The 17,317-nt window shown below is 48.1% G+C and overlaps 1 protein-coding gene and 1 long non-coding RNA gene across 3 annotated transcripts in view; one reads left to right on the top strand and one right to left on the bottom strand.

Moving 5' to 3' along the window:
* LOC115098664 overlaps positions 1 to 17,317 on the bottom strand; it is a 41,764-nt gene that overhangs the window by 24,262 nt on the left and 185 nt on the right. The window lies entirely within an intron of this gene.
* Positions 16,804 to 17,317, top strand: part of GXYLT1 (glucoside xylosyltransferase 1) — a 145,387-nt gene continuing 144,873 nt past the window's right edge. The window contains exon 1 of one of the 2 annotated variants that reach the window (XM_029615449.1): positions 16,804 to 17,261. In XM_029615449.1, the coding sequence (XP_029471309.1) occupies positions 17,047 to 17,261 (215 nt within the window). In that variant the 5' untranslated portion in view covers positions 16,804 to 17,046. The remainder of the gene's footprint in view (positions 17,262 to 17,317) is intronic. The other variant, XM_029615450.1, reaches the window with a different exon arrangement.

Here is a 17,317-nt window from a genome sequence, read left to right as displayed (position 1 = left end):
CGATTCATTCGCTCTGTTTGGCCATTGGACTGCAGGTGATAGGCCGAGGTCAGGTCCAATGCGATGTCGAACTTCCGACACAGAGCTCTCCAGAAGTTTGCGATAAACTGTACGCCTCAGTCAGACAAAATGTGTTTGGGCATGCCATGGAGGCGAAAGATGTGCTTCATGAATAATTTAGCCAGTTCAGCAGTGGATGGTAAACCTGGCAGGGCCACAAAATGTGCCATTTTTGAGAATCGATCAACGGTCACCCAGATCGTATTGTTTCTGGCAGGAGGTAAGTCACCACAAAGTCGGTCGCGATGTGCGTCCAAAGTTCCTCTGGTACAGGCAGAAGTTGGAGGAGACCCCAGAGACGTCCGGCAGGAGGTTTTTGTCTCGTGCAGGTGGCACAGGAGGCCACGTAAGCTTGGACATCAGTCTTCATAGTAGGCCGCCAATAGAAACATTGAAGCATGGCTAATGTACGGCCTTGCCCGGGGTGGCCAGCCAGACGGGAGTCATGTGCCCACTTTAGCAGTTTCCTTCTCATTCCCAGCGGCACCACTGTTTTCCCAGCGGGGACGGCGTGAGTGGCTGCTAACACCACCTTCTCAGGACTGATGATGTGGCGAGGTTCGTCAGGTACGTCCACCGGAGAGAAGGAGCGTGAAAGGGCATCTTCCCTAACATTTTTTTCTGCAGGACGGTATTTTAGTAGGAAGTCAAAGCGTTTGAAAAACAACGACCACCTCGCTTGCCGGTGATTAAGGCGTTGGGCATGTCGTAGATATTCCAAATTTTTATGATCGGTATACACCGTTATTTGGTGCTGCGTGCCTTCCAGCCATGGATGCCACTCCTCAAAGGCCAATTTTATAGCTAACAATTCTTTATCTCCGATTCCATAATTCTTCTAGGCTGGGGAGAATCACAGTGAGAAGAAGGAGCAGGGATGGAGGACATGGGCATCGCTGTATTGGCTCAGTACTGCTCCCACACCAACGTCAGAGGTGTCTACCTTGGCAATGAAAGGATGCTGAGGATTGGGGTGACGAAGACAAGGCTTGGTTTGGAAGGCTTCTTTGAGGGTTTGGAAGGCCGCTACAACCTCAGCAGACCATCGAGATTGATCGGCCCCATTTCAGGTCATGGCCGTGAGTGGTGCTGTGAGAGTGGAATAGTGCTTGATGAAGGTACGGTAGTAGTTTGTGAAGCCAAGGAAACAGCATAAAGCTTTTAAGCCAGTGGGTTGAGGCCATTCTTGAATGCTTTTCAGCTTTTGAAGGTCCTTCTGAAAGCCATTCTTGGAAACGATGTACCCTAGAAAAGGCACTGACTCCTGATGAAAAGCGCACTTCTCACGCTTCGCATAAAAGGCGATTGTCATGTAGCCTTTGTACTACCATTATCATGTCTGCCTGGTGTGTCTGGAGGTCCTGGGAGAAAATCAGGATGTTATCTCAATACACCACCACACACTGATACAGTAAATCTGCTGGTGCATTGCACAATCCAAAGGGCATGACTAAGTATTCAAAGTGTCCATCACGGGTGTTAAAAGCTGTTTTCTCATTCATCCCCGTGACGGATTCGGACCAAGTTGTAGGTCCCTTTTAAGTCCAGCTTAGTAAACACCTTGGCCCCGTGGAGTCTGTCAAAGAGCTCGGTTATCAACGGTAGAGGGTAGCGATCCTTGATGGTGATTTCATTGAGACCTCGGTAATCGATACAAGGATGAAGGGATCCGTCTTTTTTCCCCAACAAAAAAGAACCCCACGCTATCCAGGGACTTAGAAGGTCTAATGAACCCTTTTTGCAGGTTTTCTTGGATATAGGCTGACGTGGCCTCAGTCTCTGTTAGTGAGTGGGGTATACTCTTCCCTTGGGAGGCTCTGAGTTAGGCTTGAGGTTTATAGCACAATCAATGGTCCTGAGCGGAGGTAATAAGTCTGCTGCCTGCTTGGAGAAGACGTCCTGAAAAGACGCATATTGCGGCGGAAGACCAGGTAGTGAGGGAGTTGTTGACATGCAGGGCAGCGGAGAAACTTTGGCTAGACAACGATCATGGCAGCCAGGGCCCCACTCAGAAAGCTCCATGGTGATCCAGTTGAACTGAGGTGTATGTTCCTGTAGCCATGGTAGGCCGAGTACCACGGGGTGAATGGCCTTCTCTAGGAGCAGGAAGGCGATGTTCTCAGTGTGTAAGGCCCCTGTGCGGAGACATATGGGTTGCGTGGTAAGCGAGACCTCACCTGGAAGTGGTTCTCCATGTATAGAAGACAGCAGTAAGGAAGTAGCTATTGGTGTAGTGGGAATTCGCAGATGGTCTGCAATTCTCTTTAGCATAAAATTTCCTCCCGCACCTGAGTGCATGAATGTGAGTGTTGAAAATTCAAGGCCTCCAGAGATGAGAAAGATGGGGAGAGATAATGGAGGAAAAGGTGCAGTTAGACCTAGGAGGAGTCCTCCAGCAGATCCTAGGTCTGGCCTTTTCCCGGACAGATAGGGCAGGTCTGGACAGAATGGCCGGATTGGCCGCAGTATATACAGAGACCTGAGCGTCTGCGAAAATGTCTCTCTTTAGAAGTCAGGTGACTGCGTCCTAACTGCATAGGTTCTTCTTCTTCTTCACTGGGCAAAGAAGATTGGGCTGAAGTCGTGTGCATGGCTCGAGAGCGATTACCTCCAATAGGGTGCTTCTTGTGACACTTTGCCTCGTGAGTCCGATCGTGTATCCTGCGATCAACTCTCCCAGCTCAGTCAATGAGAGATTCCAGGGTGTCTGGCAAGTCACGAGCCGCTAGTTCGTCTTTGATACGGGTGTTGAGGCCCTCTAAAAAAATATAGCACGAGGATATCCCAAGTCCCAATGGAGTTCAGATGCTAGTGTCTTGAATTCAATAACAGTCCGGTAAAGGCTTACTTCCTTGTTGAAGGTGAAGAAGAGTAGACCCTGCGATGGTCTGACGTGCTGGATAAGAACATAAGAACATAAGAAAATGCCATACTGGGTCAGACCAAGGGTCCATCAAGCCCAGCATCCTGTTTCCAACAGTGGCCAATCCAGGCCATAAGAACCTGGCAAGTACCCAAAAACTAAGTCTATTCCATGTAACCATTGCTAATGGCAGTGGCTATTCTCTACGTGAACTTAATAGCAGGTAATGAACTTCTCCTCCAAGAACTTATCCAATCCTTTTTTAAACACAGCTATACTAACTGCACTAACCACATTCTCTGGCAACAAATTCCAGAGTTTAATTGTGCGTTGAGTAAAAAAGAACTTTCTCCGATTAGTTTTAAATGTGCCCCATGCTAACTTCATGGAGTGCCCCCTAGTCTTTCTACTATCCGAAAGAGTAAATAACCGATTCACATCTACCCATTCTAGACCTCTCATGATTTTAAACACCTCTATCATATCCCCCCTCAGTCGTCTCTTCTCCAAGCTGAAAAGTCCTAACCTCTTTAGTCTTTCCTCGTAGGGGAGTTGTTCCATTCCCCTTATCATTTTGGTAGCCCTTCTCTGTACCTTCTCCATCGCAATTATATCTTTTTTGAGATGCGGCGACCAGAATTGTACACAGTATTCAAGGTGCGGTCTCACCATGGAGCGATACGGAGGCATTATGACATTTTCCGTTTTATTCACCATTCTCTTTCTAATAATTCCCAAATTCTGTTTGCTTTTTTGACTGCCGCAGCACACTGCACCGACGATTTCAATGTGTTATCCACTTTGGGTTGTAGCACCTAATATGGAACCCAACTTTGTGTAATTATAGCATGGGTTATTTTTCTCTATATGCATCACCTTGCACTTATCCACATTAAATTTCATCTGCCATTTGGATGCCATCAAATACTGATTTAAACAGGTTCAAGAAGTCAGTCAGATCATTTAAAACAGGGTTGCTGCATTCCCAGAGAGGTGAAGCCCAGGCCAAGGCTCTTCCATCGAGTAGCGATAGGATATAGGTAGTCTTGGAAACAGCATTGGGAAAGTAGTTTGGTTGCAATGAGAAGTGCATTGAGCACTGATTAATAAAACCCCTGCACATCTGGGCATCACCAGAGAAGCATGTAGGAGCTGGAAGCGGTACAGTGGTACGAACTGCAACCACTTGAGGAGAAGAATCTTTCTTTGGAACCGTCGGCATATTCAGTCGGGCATTCAACTGGTTGAAAGCGGCGGTTAGTGCCTCCAGAGTTTTCTGTTGCTCTGTAATCCACTGGGCCAGGTCAGGAATGGCCTATAAGGCTGAGAGATGAGCCGGGTCCATGAGTTAGCAATCTGTTATGTTTTTGAGGTGTGGGCCCTTGGTCGCTGCAAGAGATGGCACCTCCCACAGGGCGGAGCCCTGCGGGGACTTGCAATAATAGGCTAGCTCCAAGTAAAGATGGACACAGAGAAGGGTAGTATTTATTATACTGCAACGTAGATGGTATCCCGAGGAATGGGCAATGATCCCAGCCAGAAGAGGAGATCTCTGATGGCAATGTTCTGTCTGCAAGCTTCAGAGTGGCAAGGTATTCACACAGTCTCACCAGGTCCCGAGAGGGAGATGGGTCCAGTAGTGGTCCGCGAAGCGGGTTAGGCCGAGAACACAGGCCTAGATGGAAGGCTAGTGAGAGTAGATCCAGTAGTGGTCCGCAGTGCGGGGTAGGCAGAGGATCTATAGAGAGAGAGATGAGACAAGGCAGAGACAGAACTGGAGCAATAGTACTCACTCTGATGCTGGTAGTTGTAGTAGAAGAGAACCCCCGAGGAGCGGAGGTCCGGGATGAAATAAGGACCCCGAGGAGCGGGTACCTTAGGCGTTTTTGAAGGTGGTAGGCAACCCAGAGAGTAGACAGGAGTGAGGCAAGGCCCCTGAGGAGCGGGTACCTTAGGCGTCCTTGTTGGTAGCAGGTAACCCCGGAGGGTGTAGAGAAACGAGGCAAGGCCCCCAAGGAGCGGGTACCTAAGTCATCCTGGAATGAGAGAACACAGAGCGGCAGCGTCTGGTAACGAAAAGAGATCAGCAAGGAGGATTCCTTGCTAACTCGTATTGGGAATTGTGAACGGAGTTTAAATACCAGAGCTTGTGACATCATGCGGTGGGGACGCCCCCGAGGTTCCTGCCATGATGCCTGTAAAGGACGGGGCTGTGCGCGCATGCCCTAGGTGACTCCGGGAGAAAGATGGCAAACGCAATCACCCATGCCAGGCTGGAGACGCCGGAGGGGTCGGCGTGGAGAAGCGGAGGCAGCCATCTTCCCAAAAGGAACAGAGTCAGGCAGAAAAACGGTGAGCAATGAGGGCACAGCCATCTGCGACTGACGGGCACATCACATGTGTGTGAATGAACGTGTGTGTATATGAGAGGGAAAGGAGGAAGTTTGTGTGTACCCTCCTCTCCCCCCTACTAATCCAGTCTACAATCTTGGGTGATTGGAAATCAAAAGTTTCCAGGTATGTAGAGGAGGGAATTTTTTTTAATCCTTATTGGTTTTAATTATTGGGTGTTTGGTATGTTTGCTGTTTTGAAATATTTGATTTTGTGGAAATGTTTAAATATTTCTTTATCCTTCTTAATTTATTAGGTGGTGTTATATATGGGATCTGTTTTGAAATATTTTTTTTATTAGTATGGTTTCCTCACTGTTATGATTGATTTATATTTCTTGATTTTGTTTTATGATGTATGGTGATATTTCTGTTTTTACATTATTGTACTGCATATGAATCTGACTTTTAGTGGTTTCCAAGCCAGTTTTTTTTGTCTGCACCTTACTATTTATAGTTTATGGCTTCTTTATTTTTATTTGGTATGGGCCAATCTGTGTTCTGCATTTGTGACCGAAGTGATGTAGTCTGCTATCTGCGAAAATGCCTTATACCTGTTGGGTTGAAGGTTTTTTTTTTAATTTTGGAATAGGCTGGGATCCATGATGGAAGGGGCTCTTTGGGTGCTAAAAATTATGGTGCTTAAGCCTGCTGGATACTGAAATGTCTGCAGCAAGTGCTGGGGGTTTGTTATGTCAAGGAGATCCAAGGGGGACCCCAGCCTTCGCACTCGATAATTTATAATGTGGCTCCCAACACAAAAAGGTTTGCCCACCCCTGCTATAGACTGTATCTGTAAAATGCACTATAGTTCTAATCATATACTACTTAATCACAGTGGATACTTATATAATGGCATGGCTAAGCATACCATAGCTTAGCTATGTGTCTCTATCGGTAAGCTAGGGAGAGGATCTGCTTTTACAATGATGGGTCCAGGGGAAAAGGCGCTTATTCTGTGGCAGAACTGGACATAGGAGCAGCCACAACGGTGTTCCACAACCTAGGAAAACCTGCCATCCTCAGCCCACAACCTGGGAAGAGTTCCTGCTGATGTTAGGTCCATACCCAGGGTCAGAGATCATAACTGTTGCCCACTGGGGGAAAAAAAGAAGTGGTGAGGTAGGAGAGGGGGAATGGGCAAAGAGGCCAGAGAGAATGAGAATGAAAAGGTGGAGGGGAGAGCGGGAGGAGGTAGGGAAGGGAGAAGAAAAAGCAAATCAAAACATGAAAAATTTAAAAAGATAAGCAAAGAAAGACAAATACAAAAATAGGAAAAATTTGTGAAAACAGTACAAAAACAAACCAAAAAAAAAGTTGGGTAGGGTGGGATGGAGTTTTTCTCAGCTCCTAGAAAACGTTAGCTGGCACCTACGTTTTTGAAAAATGTTCCAGTCCTTACCATTGCGCAATGTGACCTGTATGTTTGGATGTGGTGTGGAGTGTATGTTTCTGTGTTTGGTATCCTTTAGTCTGTTGGGTAGGCTATGTCTGTGTATGTAATGTGGTTTGTTTGCCTGTATTTCTATGTCTGGGTGTGGTGTGTCTGCTTGTATTTTTGTCTGGGTGTATTGTGTCTATCTTCTGTCTGGGGGTGGTATATCTATGTGTTGTGGTATGTCTGATTCTTTATGCCTGTCTGGGTGTTAGGTTTCTTTCTGTGTGTCTAGGTATGAACATAAGACTTGCCATATCTGGGGGGTTCAAGATGGCATCAGCCTAGGAGGATGGTGCTGTTTGAGCTCTGGAGTCCCATTGTATCTTGCATTTTTTTTTCTTCTAGTTTTGCCTGTTGTTATGGGAAGAATATGAGATAAAAGCACAGACCTATGTGGTTTCAACTCCAACTGCTTCCAGAGGGACACTGCACTCTTGGATCTGTTCATCAGCATTATCTGCAGTCCATTCAGATCAATGGGAGAGCTAGGGGCATCTATTTATGACTTCCCAGGTAGATTCTAACTTCTCCCTTAGTCCGGAGGCCTGCATCCTCTGCCGATTCCCTGGGGGTTTCTGCGTGTGGATGGAGGGTTAGTGGTAGAGTCAGATGTTGTTGAAGATCCTGCCCTTACGTTGACCCTTGAGGGCAAAGGGAATAATCTGGGCTCTTTGCAGAAAGCACGCTCAATGATGATCTTGCTTACTGAGGAGCAATAGTGGGGAGAGCTTCAGACACTAGAAGCAGTATGAAAAATGCCTCGAGAGCTACCATCTCTACACTAGTTTCACTCCCTGGCTTGGGATTGGCTAGAGTTTCACCAGTAGCCAAACCAGTGACTTTAGAAGACTTTGCAGCATGTTTTGCATAAGTGGAGGTGTTATTTGATTCTATTTCCAGTTGGTTTTTTTTTACATCTCAAGCAGTGTCAAAATTCCAGGATCAATAGGAGGCACTCTAACAAGCAATTCAGTTATCTACTATGTCTATTCAAATCTCTACTATACTGGCCACTAAAGAGGCTTTATTGAGAGATAATATTTACCTAAGGGTTTGAGTTGAAATCTTGGAAAATCTATCAAGATATAAGAATTTGTGAGTGACAAATTGTATTTGATTGAAGATGGTTTCACTGTATGAGACCTTTATGAAATAACTTCTGGAGAATTTGAAGCTGTATACTCAGCAAATTCCACTTTTATATAAAGTTTATTTTTTACTTATGACCAAGAGGCACATTGTGGATCAGGAGGGTGTGCTCTGGAAATATTAGACGCATCAAGCAGATTGGATGTTACTGCCTTATTAGAGATCATCTCACGAAGAAATTGGAATTAGGTCTTTGATAGTAAGCTTTGCTCTGGAAATGGAGAGCAATATGGTTATGAATTTATGTTTTCTAAATAGAAACATTCATTTTTATGGTTTATTACTGAGTATTTTTCTAGTTGTAATGTTTGTTACAAAAGAGAGGAGTAAGAAGTTTTGCAACCCCAAGAGATTGCGCTAGAGGCTACATTCTTTCTGAAATATCCCTGTAAATGTTTAGTTGTTTATCAACAATCTAAGTTTGTTTTTTATGATCCTTCCATCTTGAAAAAGTTCTTAAGGATAAAGTAGTTTAGGTTCTTAGATGCGCTCTGAAGTTAATGGCCTATGGGAATGCTTTTTTTTGTTACCCTCCTGGGTGTATATTTTTTGGAATTCTATCTGATCCTCTGTATTGAGGACTTAAGTTAATTCAGATTATTGTTATGTTAATGATTATTGATTAAAAGAATAGTTTTAATGAAATTGCTGGTGATATTATTGTAAAAATTGATTCATAAATAAAAAAAATTAAGAAAACGAAGAACTGCCATGTTGGATCAGACAAAGGTCCATCGAGCCCAGTATCCTGTCTCCCACAGTGGCCAGTCCAGGTTGCAAGAACTTGGCAGATACCATAAAGTAGATCTGATTCCTGTTATTCACACCCAGGAATAGCAATAGCTTTCTTTAGTCTACCTGGCTAATTATATTATGGACATTTCCTCCAGGAATTTGTCTAAGCCTCTTCTAAATCCTGCTACGCTAGTTACCTTGATCACATCCTTTGACAATAGATTCCACTGATAGTGCTGTTACGGTCGTGGACCCTTGGGCTGGCTGAGACTGCAGATGTTGTACTGTGGGGACACACTGCGAGCGTCACAGCCGGGAGGTGGTGCTGAAGAGAGACTCCGGAGAAGACTTCACCACTGGAAGTCCAAGGTCCCCCCAGGAGGAGCCCATAGGGACCCGGACCTCTTGGACTTAGGTGGGACCCTATGCGACCAAGGATCCAGGAAGTGGTCGAAGAGATGGTCGATCAGGACGGCAGGACCCAGGAGGCTGGAAGAGTCTTCACCCTCGGAAGCCCGTGGCTCCCCAGGGAGGAGCCCGTGAGAACCCGAGCCGTTGGGACTTAGGAGAATCCCCTGGGCCAGCAAGAACCAGATACCTGTGGAGGTAGAGGAAGCAGAAGTCAGAGTCCAGGAACGAAGCCCGGTCAGAAGCCAGAAGTCAGATGTCCGAAGCCAAAGCCAGGGGCAGAAGCTGGAAACAGTCGTTGGATGGAGCCGGGTCAGACGTCCAAACCAAAACCAGGGGTGGAAGCGAAGACGAAGTCAAAGGAAGAAGCCGGGTCGGAAGCCAGAAGTAGAAGAGATGATCCAAGATCCAAAGCAGCAACTAGCAACTCAGGGGACTGAGTGAACCTCATTGCAAGGCGAGGTTTAGGCCCAGCTGCAGGGTTTAAATACCCTGCAGCGTCTGATGTCATCCGAGGATGTCCACCGAGATTTCCTGCACTGGCCCCTTTAAAGCTCCAGCCCCCAGGCGTGCGCATGCCTAGGGGTCGGGGCCAAGTGCGTCGGTTCGGTGACGTCTCCCTCGCGCAGAGAGAGCCGCAGCAGGAGGCCGATCAGGCCTACATGGCCGCAGGGACGTTCGTGCGGGCCAGGCCGGCCCCGAGGTAGGAGGAGGGACTGGGACACTGCCTGGTCCCGTAACAGTATCCCCCCTCCTATGCTCCCTTCCCGGGGGTCTGGGTTTAGCAGGATGTTCCACATGGAACTGATGAAGAAGGCCCTTGTCCAAGATGTTGGCGGCTGGCTCCCAGGAATTCTCTTCAGGACCATAGCCTTCCCAAGAGAGGAGGTACTCCCAGCATCTGAGGCGAAACCGCACATCCAGTACCTCTTTGACCTGATAGACAGCATTTCTTGTGCCTCAGGAGTGGCAGGTGCAGGCGACTTCCTATGGAAGGGAGAGAGAACCCATGGCTTCAACAGGGAAACGTGGAAGACATTGTATACCCTGAGCGTAAGCAGGAGACGGAGGCAGTAGGAAACTGCCCCTACCCTTTCCTTGATAGTGAACTGGCCAATGTACTTTGGAGCCAGACGCATCGAAGGAAGCCGCAAGCGGAGGTGTTTGGTGCTTAGCCACACCTTCTCCCCGGGAAGAAACACCAGAGCTGGCCATCGCAGGCGGTCCGCAAATTTTTTTGCAATAACCGCAGTGTGCAGAAGTCTCTCCCGAATGGATTTCCAGACCTGGTGCAACTGTCGGGCCGTGATCTGTATGGCTGGAGACGGCTCTTCCAACGGCAATGGCAAAGGAGGCCGAAGACATCTCCCATATACCGTGTAAAAGGGAGATTTACCGTGGCGGAATGCTTGTGGTGGTTGTAAGAAAACTCCGCCCACATGAGTAGGGCCACCCAATCATTTTGCAGGTCTCCTACGAAGGACCGGAGGAACGTCTTCAATGTCCGGTTCGTGCGTCCACTTGGCCACTAGCTTGGGGATGGAAGGCGGTCGTGAAGTCTAGGTGGACCCCAAACATTTTACAGAGCGCCCCCCAATACTTCACCGTGAATTGGGAGCCCCTGTCCGAGGTGATGTGTAGAGGGAGCCCATGAAGGCAAAAGATATGATGAGTAAACAGGTTCGCCAGTTCAGGCACTGAGGGCAGTTTAACGAGGGGCACAAAGTGAACCATCTTAGAGAACCTGTCTATCGTAACCCAGATCACTGTTCTCCCTTCTGAAGTGGGTAAATCTACGATAAAATCTGTGGATAAGTGGGTCCACGATTCAATGGGGACAGGCAGAGGCTGAAGAAGATCCCAGGGATGGCCAGTGGGAGTCTTCTGTTGGGCACAGGTTGGGCAGGAGCAGACGTAGAGACAGACGTTTTTCTTAAACTGAGGCCAGCAGTAGAACTCAGAGAGTAACTCCTGGGTTCTAGCTGTTCCCGGGTGACCAGCGGTCAGGGAGTCGTAGGCCCAAGAGAGGACCTTTTTTCGAAGTCGGAATGGCACCACTGTCTTCCCCATCGGGATTATGTTGGAGGCCGCGAGGAGCACTTTGGCTGGGTCAAGGATGTACTGTGGTAGATTAGGGGTGTCCTCCGTCTCAGTTGTGTGGGAAATGGTGTCTGCCTGAATGTTCTTGACTGCGGGCCGGTAGCGGAGAAGGAAGTCGAATTGGCTAAAGAAGAGAGACCACCGGGCTTGCTGGGGGTTAAGGCGCTGGGCGTGGCATAGGTATTCTAAGTTCTTGTGGTCCATATACACGATCACTGGATACTAGGCCCCTTCCAGCCACTGGCGCCATTCTTCGAATGCTAGTTTGATGGCCAGCAACTCTTTATACCCTATGCCGTAGTTCCTCTCTGTGGGCGAGAATTTACGTGAAAAGAAGGAGCACAGCAGGGATTTACCTCCATTGGACAATTGGCTTAGGACGGCCCCAACAGCCATGTGTGTATATGTATATATGTGTGTGTGTGTATATGTGTGTATATGGGATGGACCCAAAAAGCAAAGCGGAAGCTGATCCAGTTGGCTGTGTAGCAGTGAAGAGAACGAGAATCGGATGATGGAAAACGTCCTTTATTGAAATTTGCCCGACTCTGGCCGAGTTTCGCTCTTTTATCTAGAGCTGCCTCAGGGGCAACTAGAAACAAATATATAAAACATTAAAAAATGAACACACTTAAAAAATTAAAATCAATCACCAACATATATGGGTGTACAAACTCCAGAGATTGAATAAATTATAACATATATGTGTGTTTGACATCATAATGGTGTACAGAAATGATGCAGAAAAGGAACACAGGGCACAGTATGTGTACAGATATAAATAGTTGAGACACTGGTTGTAAACACAGACAAGATAGTAGTGGAGAGGATAACTTTGTGTTAGAATGGACCATGATGCAATGATCATGCTTAAAATATGAATAGATGTCAGGCAGTCAGTGATTATGTGGAAGGGATTATAGAACTTACAAAAATGAAAAATGAAAAAATAAAAGATAAAAAGTGACAATGTAGAATAAAAATGCTTACTCAATTTGGGCAGGACTTATAGTGTGCCTGCAGGACCGATGCCACAGTGTCGTACATAAACTAGAAACTTATAACCTATATAGCAGAGCTTTCCAAAGTGTGTGTCGCGACACTTTAGTGTGTCGCCTGCAGTGTGCCGGTGTGTCGGGCAAGCCAGGTGCATGTGACGGGGCGGAGCAAGGAGAGGTCAGGGGGAGCCAATGAGGCCGCCGGTGGACCTCATCCCACTGGCGGCTGAGTAGTGAAATATTGCTGTGCTGTGCCGGAGACACACAGCAGGAAGATCGGCAGGGCCATGGTGGAGCTCACGTCACAACGGCCCGAAGAACAAGGTCATGTCTAAACGTGCAGGTGCTCCTCCTCCTTCCTGCCTGCACGGCCCCGGAAGAAAAATGTTGCCGGAGCCGCGTGGGCAGGAAGGAGGAGGAGCATCAGCCACGTGCAGAAGAGGAGCAGCATTGTTACAGCGGGCTGAGAAGAGGAGGAGGCCCGGTAGCAGGGCCGCCACTTTGGATCGGCCCGAGAAGTTCAGGGCTGCGGCAGAGCCCATCCTGCAGTGACCCGTGAAGAGGAGGCCCAGAGGTAAGGCCCGTACAGTGTCTGTATGAGATGAGTTGAGAGATGAGATTGTGTGTGTGTGTGTGTGTGTGTGTGTATGAATTGAGTTGAGAGATTGTGTGCTTGTGTGAATTGAGTGGAGAGATTGTGTGCGTGTGTGAATTGAGTGGAGAGATTGTGTGCGTGTGTGAACTGAGTTGAGAGATTGTGTGCGTGTGTGAGAGTGAGTTGAGAGACAGCATGTGACAGTGAGAGCCTGTGTGTATGAATGATTGTATGAGAGAGAGCATGTGACAGTGAGAGTCTGTGCTTGAGCAAGACAGCATGTGGGAGTGAGAGAGAGCCTGGGTGTGTGAGAGTCAGACAGCATGTGCAAGAAAGAGACTGTGTATGAATGATTATATGAGAGAGAGAAAGCATGTGAGAATGAGAACCTGACTGTGTGTTTGAGGGAAGAAGATAGATGGAGAGAAAAATAGAAAAAAGACAATATGAAAGGAATTGGCAAAAAAATAAGAAAGGGAAGGTGGAACAAAAAAGTTTGTGACAACCGATTAGAAAACTAAGATCAGACAGCAAAGGTAAAAAAAGAAAAAATTACTTCTTACTGATTTGCACATTACCAAAGATTACATGTGGTAGAGTAGCACTTTCTCTATGCGGATCTCACAATGTACGAGATCAACATGGAGGAAGTGGAAACCCACGGGGCCTGCATAGAAGAGGCAGCAGAATGGGCTTCAGTGCCAGTAGCAGCAATCAGCACCACCACAATAGCCATGTGGCATCAGTGACAGTGGCAGCAGAGGAATGAGAGAGGCTCCGAGGTTGCTGGCAAAAGAAAGAGAGGGGGTCTGCCTTTAGTGTGTGCATGTGTATGAATGGGAGAGTGCCTGGGGGTGTATGTGAGTGTATGAATGGGAGTCTGTCTGGGGGTGTATATGTGTGAATGCATGGGTGCCTGCCTGAGGGTGTGTCTGTGTATGAGAATGAATGGGTGTCTTCCTGGGGTTTCTATGTGTGAGAATAGGTGCCTGCCTGTGTGTGGTGTGTTAAAGTGAAATTTTTACTCTTTATTATTTCTATTGTTATGCCTCTAGGAGGCGCTACCGCAAGTTGCTCTATGGAAATCGCACGGGCATTCATTCACTGCCGGCGGGGGCGTGCATTCATCCCGGCTCCCTCTGCCTGGATGAATGCACGCCCACCCGGCCGCCTTGAGCGCCGAAATCGGGAGGAGAGGAGAAGGGAGAAGGGACTACTGTAGCAGGCCCGAGCCTTGCTACTTTTTCGGGTTTGTTTTTTTTTTGCTTCGGGAGGAGGGGACAGGACTGGGGCTGCACCGGAGACCGGACGGGGCCAGGGCAGGTAAGCAATGTTTTTACACTTTATTCCCGTTGATGGCGCTATTAGTTTCGGGGGGGTTGGACGCATGTTTGACGTGCTATAGGGGTAATAGTGCGTCGAAAATGTGCGTCCAACCCCCCCCCAAAACTCTTTTTCCAGAATCTCTCTTCCATTTTTTTTTCTCTCCTTCATTTCCTCCCCTACATATCTTTCACACATTGATCTTTCCCTTTCATTTGGGCCGATACAGTACAGCGCGCTCTGGTGGAGCGCACTGTTAGCCCGGGGTTGGACGCGCGTTTGACGCGGGATAAAGCTAGCGCGTCAAAAACGCGCGTCCAAACCTGGGCTAACAGTGCGCTCCGGCCCAAATGAAAGGGAAAGATCAATGTGTGAAAGATATGTAGGGGAGGAAATGAAGGAGAGAAAAAAAAAATGGAAGAGAGATTCTGGAAAAAGAGTTTGAAGAATAACCAGAGGAAAGCGAGCCAGAGTGAGACCAATATGAGTAGAAAAGAAAATGTCCAAACAAGAGAGATAGAAAAAGCATTTTATTTTCAATTTAGCAATGGGGGTGGGGTGGCAGGGGATTGCCAATAATAGTATAACTAGCACAGCTCATACTTGTTTGCCTAATGCCCACCTGTATTAACCTCAGGCCCTGCTAAAACATCAGTTCTGGCTATGCCACTGCTCTGAGATATGCACCTCCCGCTACCACCATCTCAGCAGATATTATTGGTGAATTTAAGAACTATACACATTAAGGGTAATTTTAAAATTAGTTACATATATAAATGTAAACATTATTGTAGCAATTTAAAAAAGCTATTTATACAGGTCTATCCAGTAAAGTGCGGGCGCGTTTACCCCGCTCCTAACCCGCGTTCTGCTCACTTTCCGGCCGCGTTAGCCCTTCCTGCGATCCACAACCCCCTTTAACCTACCCTTACCGCGTCCTAAAATCCCCGGGCAACCCCTTCCGCACGTGGCATGTATATTGCATGTAAACGAGCGAATTAGCTATTCCCTAGCATCCAGTAACCCGCGCCCCGACTATCGCTATTTTACCCTGCTGTTTTGCCACGCGTTTAACCTGCTAACTTACCGCCTACCCTTACCCCTGCGTTAGAGGCAGGGGTAAGGGTAGGCGGCAAGCTTTCCCCCAGCCCCCGCTCACCGGCCCTGGCCGCATCCATGGATACTGGTCTCCGGGGCAGCCCCAGTCCTCTCCCCTCCTCCCGAAGCAAAAAAAAAAGCGAAAAAAAAAGTTGCAAGAGACAGAGGGGAGAGGACGGGCAATCCGACGCTCGGCGACTTACTTTTGCAGTCCCCTCCGGACATCGTGGCTTCCCCTGTGCCAGTCCCCTCTCCCCTCTTCCCGAAGCAGGGTGCGAAAAGCAGCCTTGCTCCGGGAGGAGGGAAGAAGGGACTGGCAGTGTAAAGCGGCATGTGATGTCATGTCTTCAGCGGCCGTGCAGGCGTCCATCTTCGCGAGCAGCTGGAGGCAGGAGAGGTCGTCCGATGTCCGGAGGGTGGTGCAAAAAGTAAATCGCTTTGCCGCTTCGTCGCTTTACACTGCCAGTCCCTTCTTCCCTCCTCCCGGAGCAAGGCTGCTTTTCGCACCCTGCTTCGGGAGGAGGGAAGAAGGGACTGGCAGTGTAAAGCGACCTCTCCTGCCTCCAGCTGCTCGCGAAGATGGACGCCTACACGGCCGCTGAAGACGTGACATCACATGCCGTGACGCCAAACGTCGTGACGCCACATCTTCAGCGGCCGTGCAGGCGTCCATCTTCGTGAGCAGCTGGAGGCAGGAGAGGTCGTCCGATGTCCGGAGGTGGGTGCAAAAAGTAAGTCGCTTCGCCGTTTCGTACTGCCAGTCCCTTCTTCCCTCCTCCCGGAGCAAGGCAGCTTTTCGCGCCCTGCTTCGGGAGGAGGGGAGAGGGGACTGGCAATCCCGACTTCCTGGTATCTGTCATTTCAAATGACATTTGAAATGACAGATACCAGGGTGGCCGTGAAGCGTTAGGCCCGCGCACCCAGGATACTGTATAGGCGCTCTATACAGTAAAATGGGTTGCACGGGCCTAACGCTTCACGGACGCTTCTTAGATGCAGCTTGCATTTGCAAGCTATTTACATACAGGTTCGAGCGGTAGGTGAGCTGCACTGTGCGTGCGGCAACCGCGGGTGCGCCGGGCACTAACGCAGCTCTTCCTACTGCTCGTTACTGTATAGACCTGTTAATAATTAACAGCCTATCAAATTTTCTAGGTGGTTTTGAATAAAAACTTCCAGAATTATTTCCTTACAAACACAAAATAGACCAGTTAAAACAATAAACAACATACTTACATAAAGTTATAAAAATGTACATATTGTACAATAAGCAGATCTCCTGTTTCTTCCCAAGGTACAGTAATGGTACCTGCTTAAAGTGCACTTACACATGAAAATCTAATGGATAATTCAATGGAAAATATTGTAGCAATTTGAAAAGCCCACTTACATGGGTAAAATAAATTTACATGTGTAAAACCCAATTTTAAGTGTAAATACTTTTTTAAATTATCCTCATCGTGAGCATCATTTTTGAAACATAAATATATCCATTTAATCTGTATTCCCATGGTTCTGCTTCCACGTAAAAGCAATTAACCTCCATTCCCACTGCATCTCTTTCAGATCAGTATATTCAGCTAGCTAAAGATGCAGATCCAAAAAAGACATATTGAGGGATGACGAGAATGGAATAACACCACCCTTGCCACCTCGTTTTATCCGGTCCCGCCCCCTCTCACCTCCTTGAGAGCCCGGCTATGGCTGCTGCTTCGGTTCTGTGTGGCATGGGTGGGGGTCTCGTGCCGTAGGCACGGTTCTAATGGCGGTATTGGCGCGCGCTCTCCCCTTGTAGCAGTTTGCACCTCGCGCCGTTCCCGCCTGCCCCAGTTTAAATTTGAGCGCAGTGAGAGGCAGGAAGGTAGGAGGCCGGGGTAAGATACCGGACATGCGGCGCTGGCTGCGAATGTTATTGCTGTGCCTTCTTTGCGGCTTCTGTTCGCTGCTCTACGCCTTCTCTCAGCTCTCGGGCGCCTTGGAGGCGTGGGGAGACAGAGGCGGAAAATCGCGTACCGCATCCGATCTTCTTCCCGGGCAGAGCGGACGGGGAGCTAGGAAAGCAGCGAGAAGCGTAGGCCTTGGTGAACGTCGCCCGCGGGACTGGTAAGTTTGAGCTGTGTATAAGTAATCCGACTGACTTCGCCAAAGACAGAGCAGCT

Source organism: Rhinatrema bivittatum, chromosome 9 (assembly GCF_901001135.1).
Source record: "Rhinatrema bivittatum chromosome 9, aRhiBiv1.1, whole genome shotgun sequence".
In the NCBI taxonomy this organism is placed as follows: domain Eukaryota; kingdom Metazoa; phylum Chordata; class Amphibia; order Gymnophiona; family Rhinatrematidae; genus Rhinatrema; species Rhinatrema bivittatum.
This window is presented reverse-complemented; position numbering and strand designations above follow the sequence as displayed.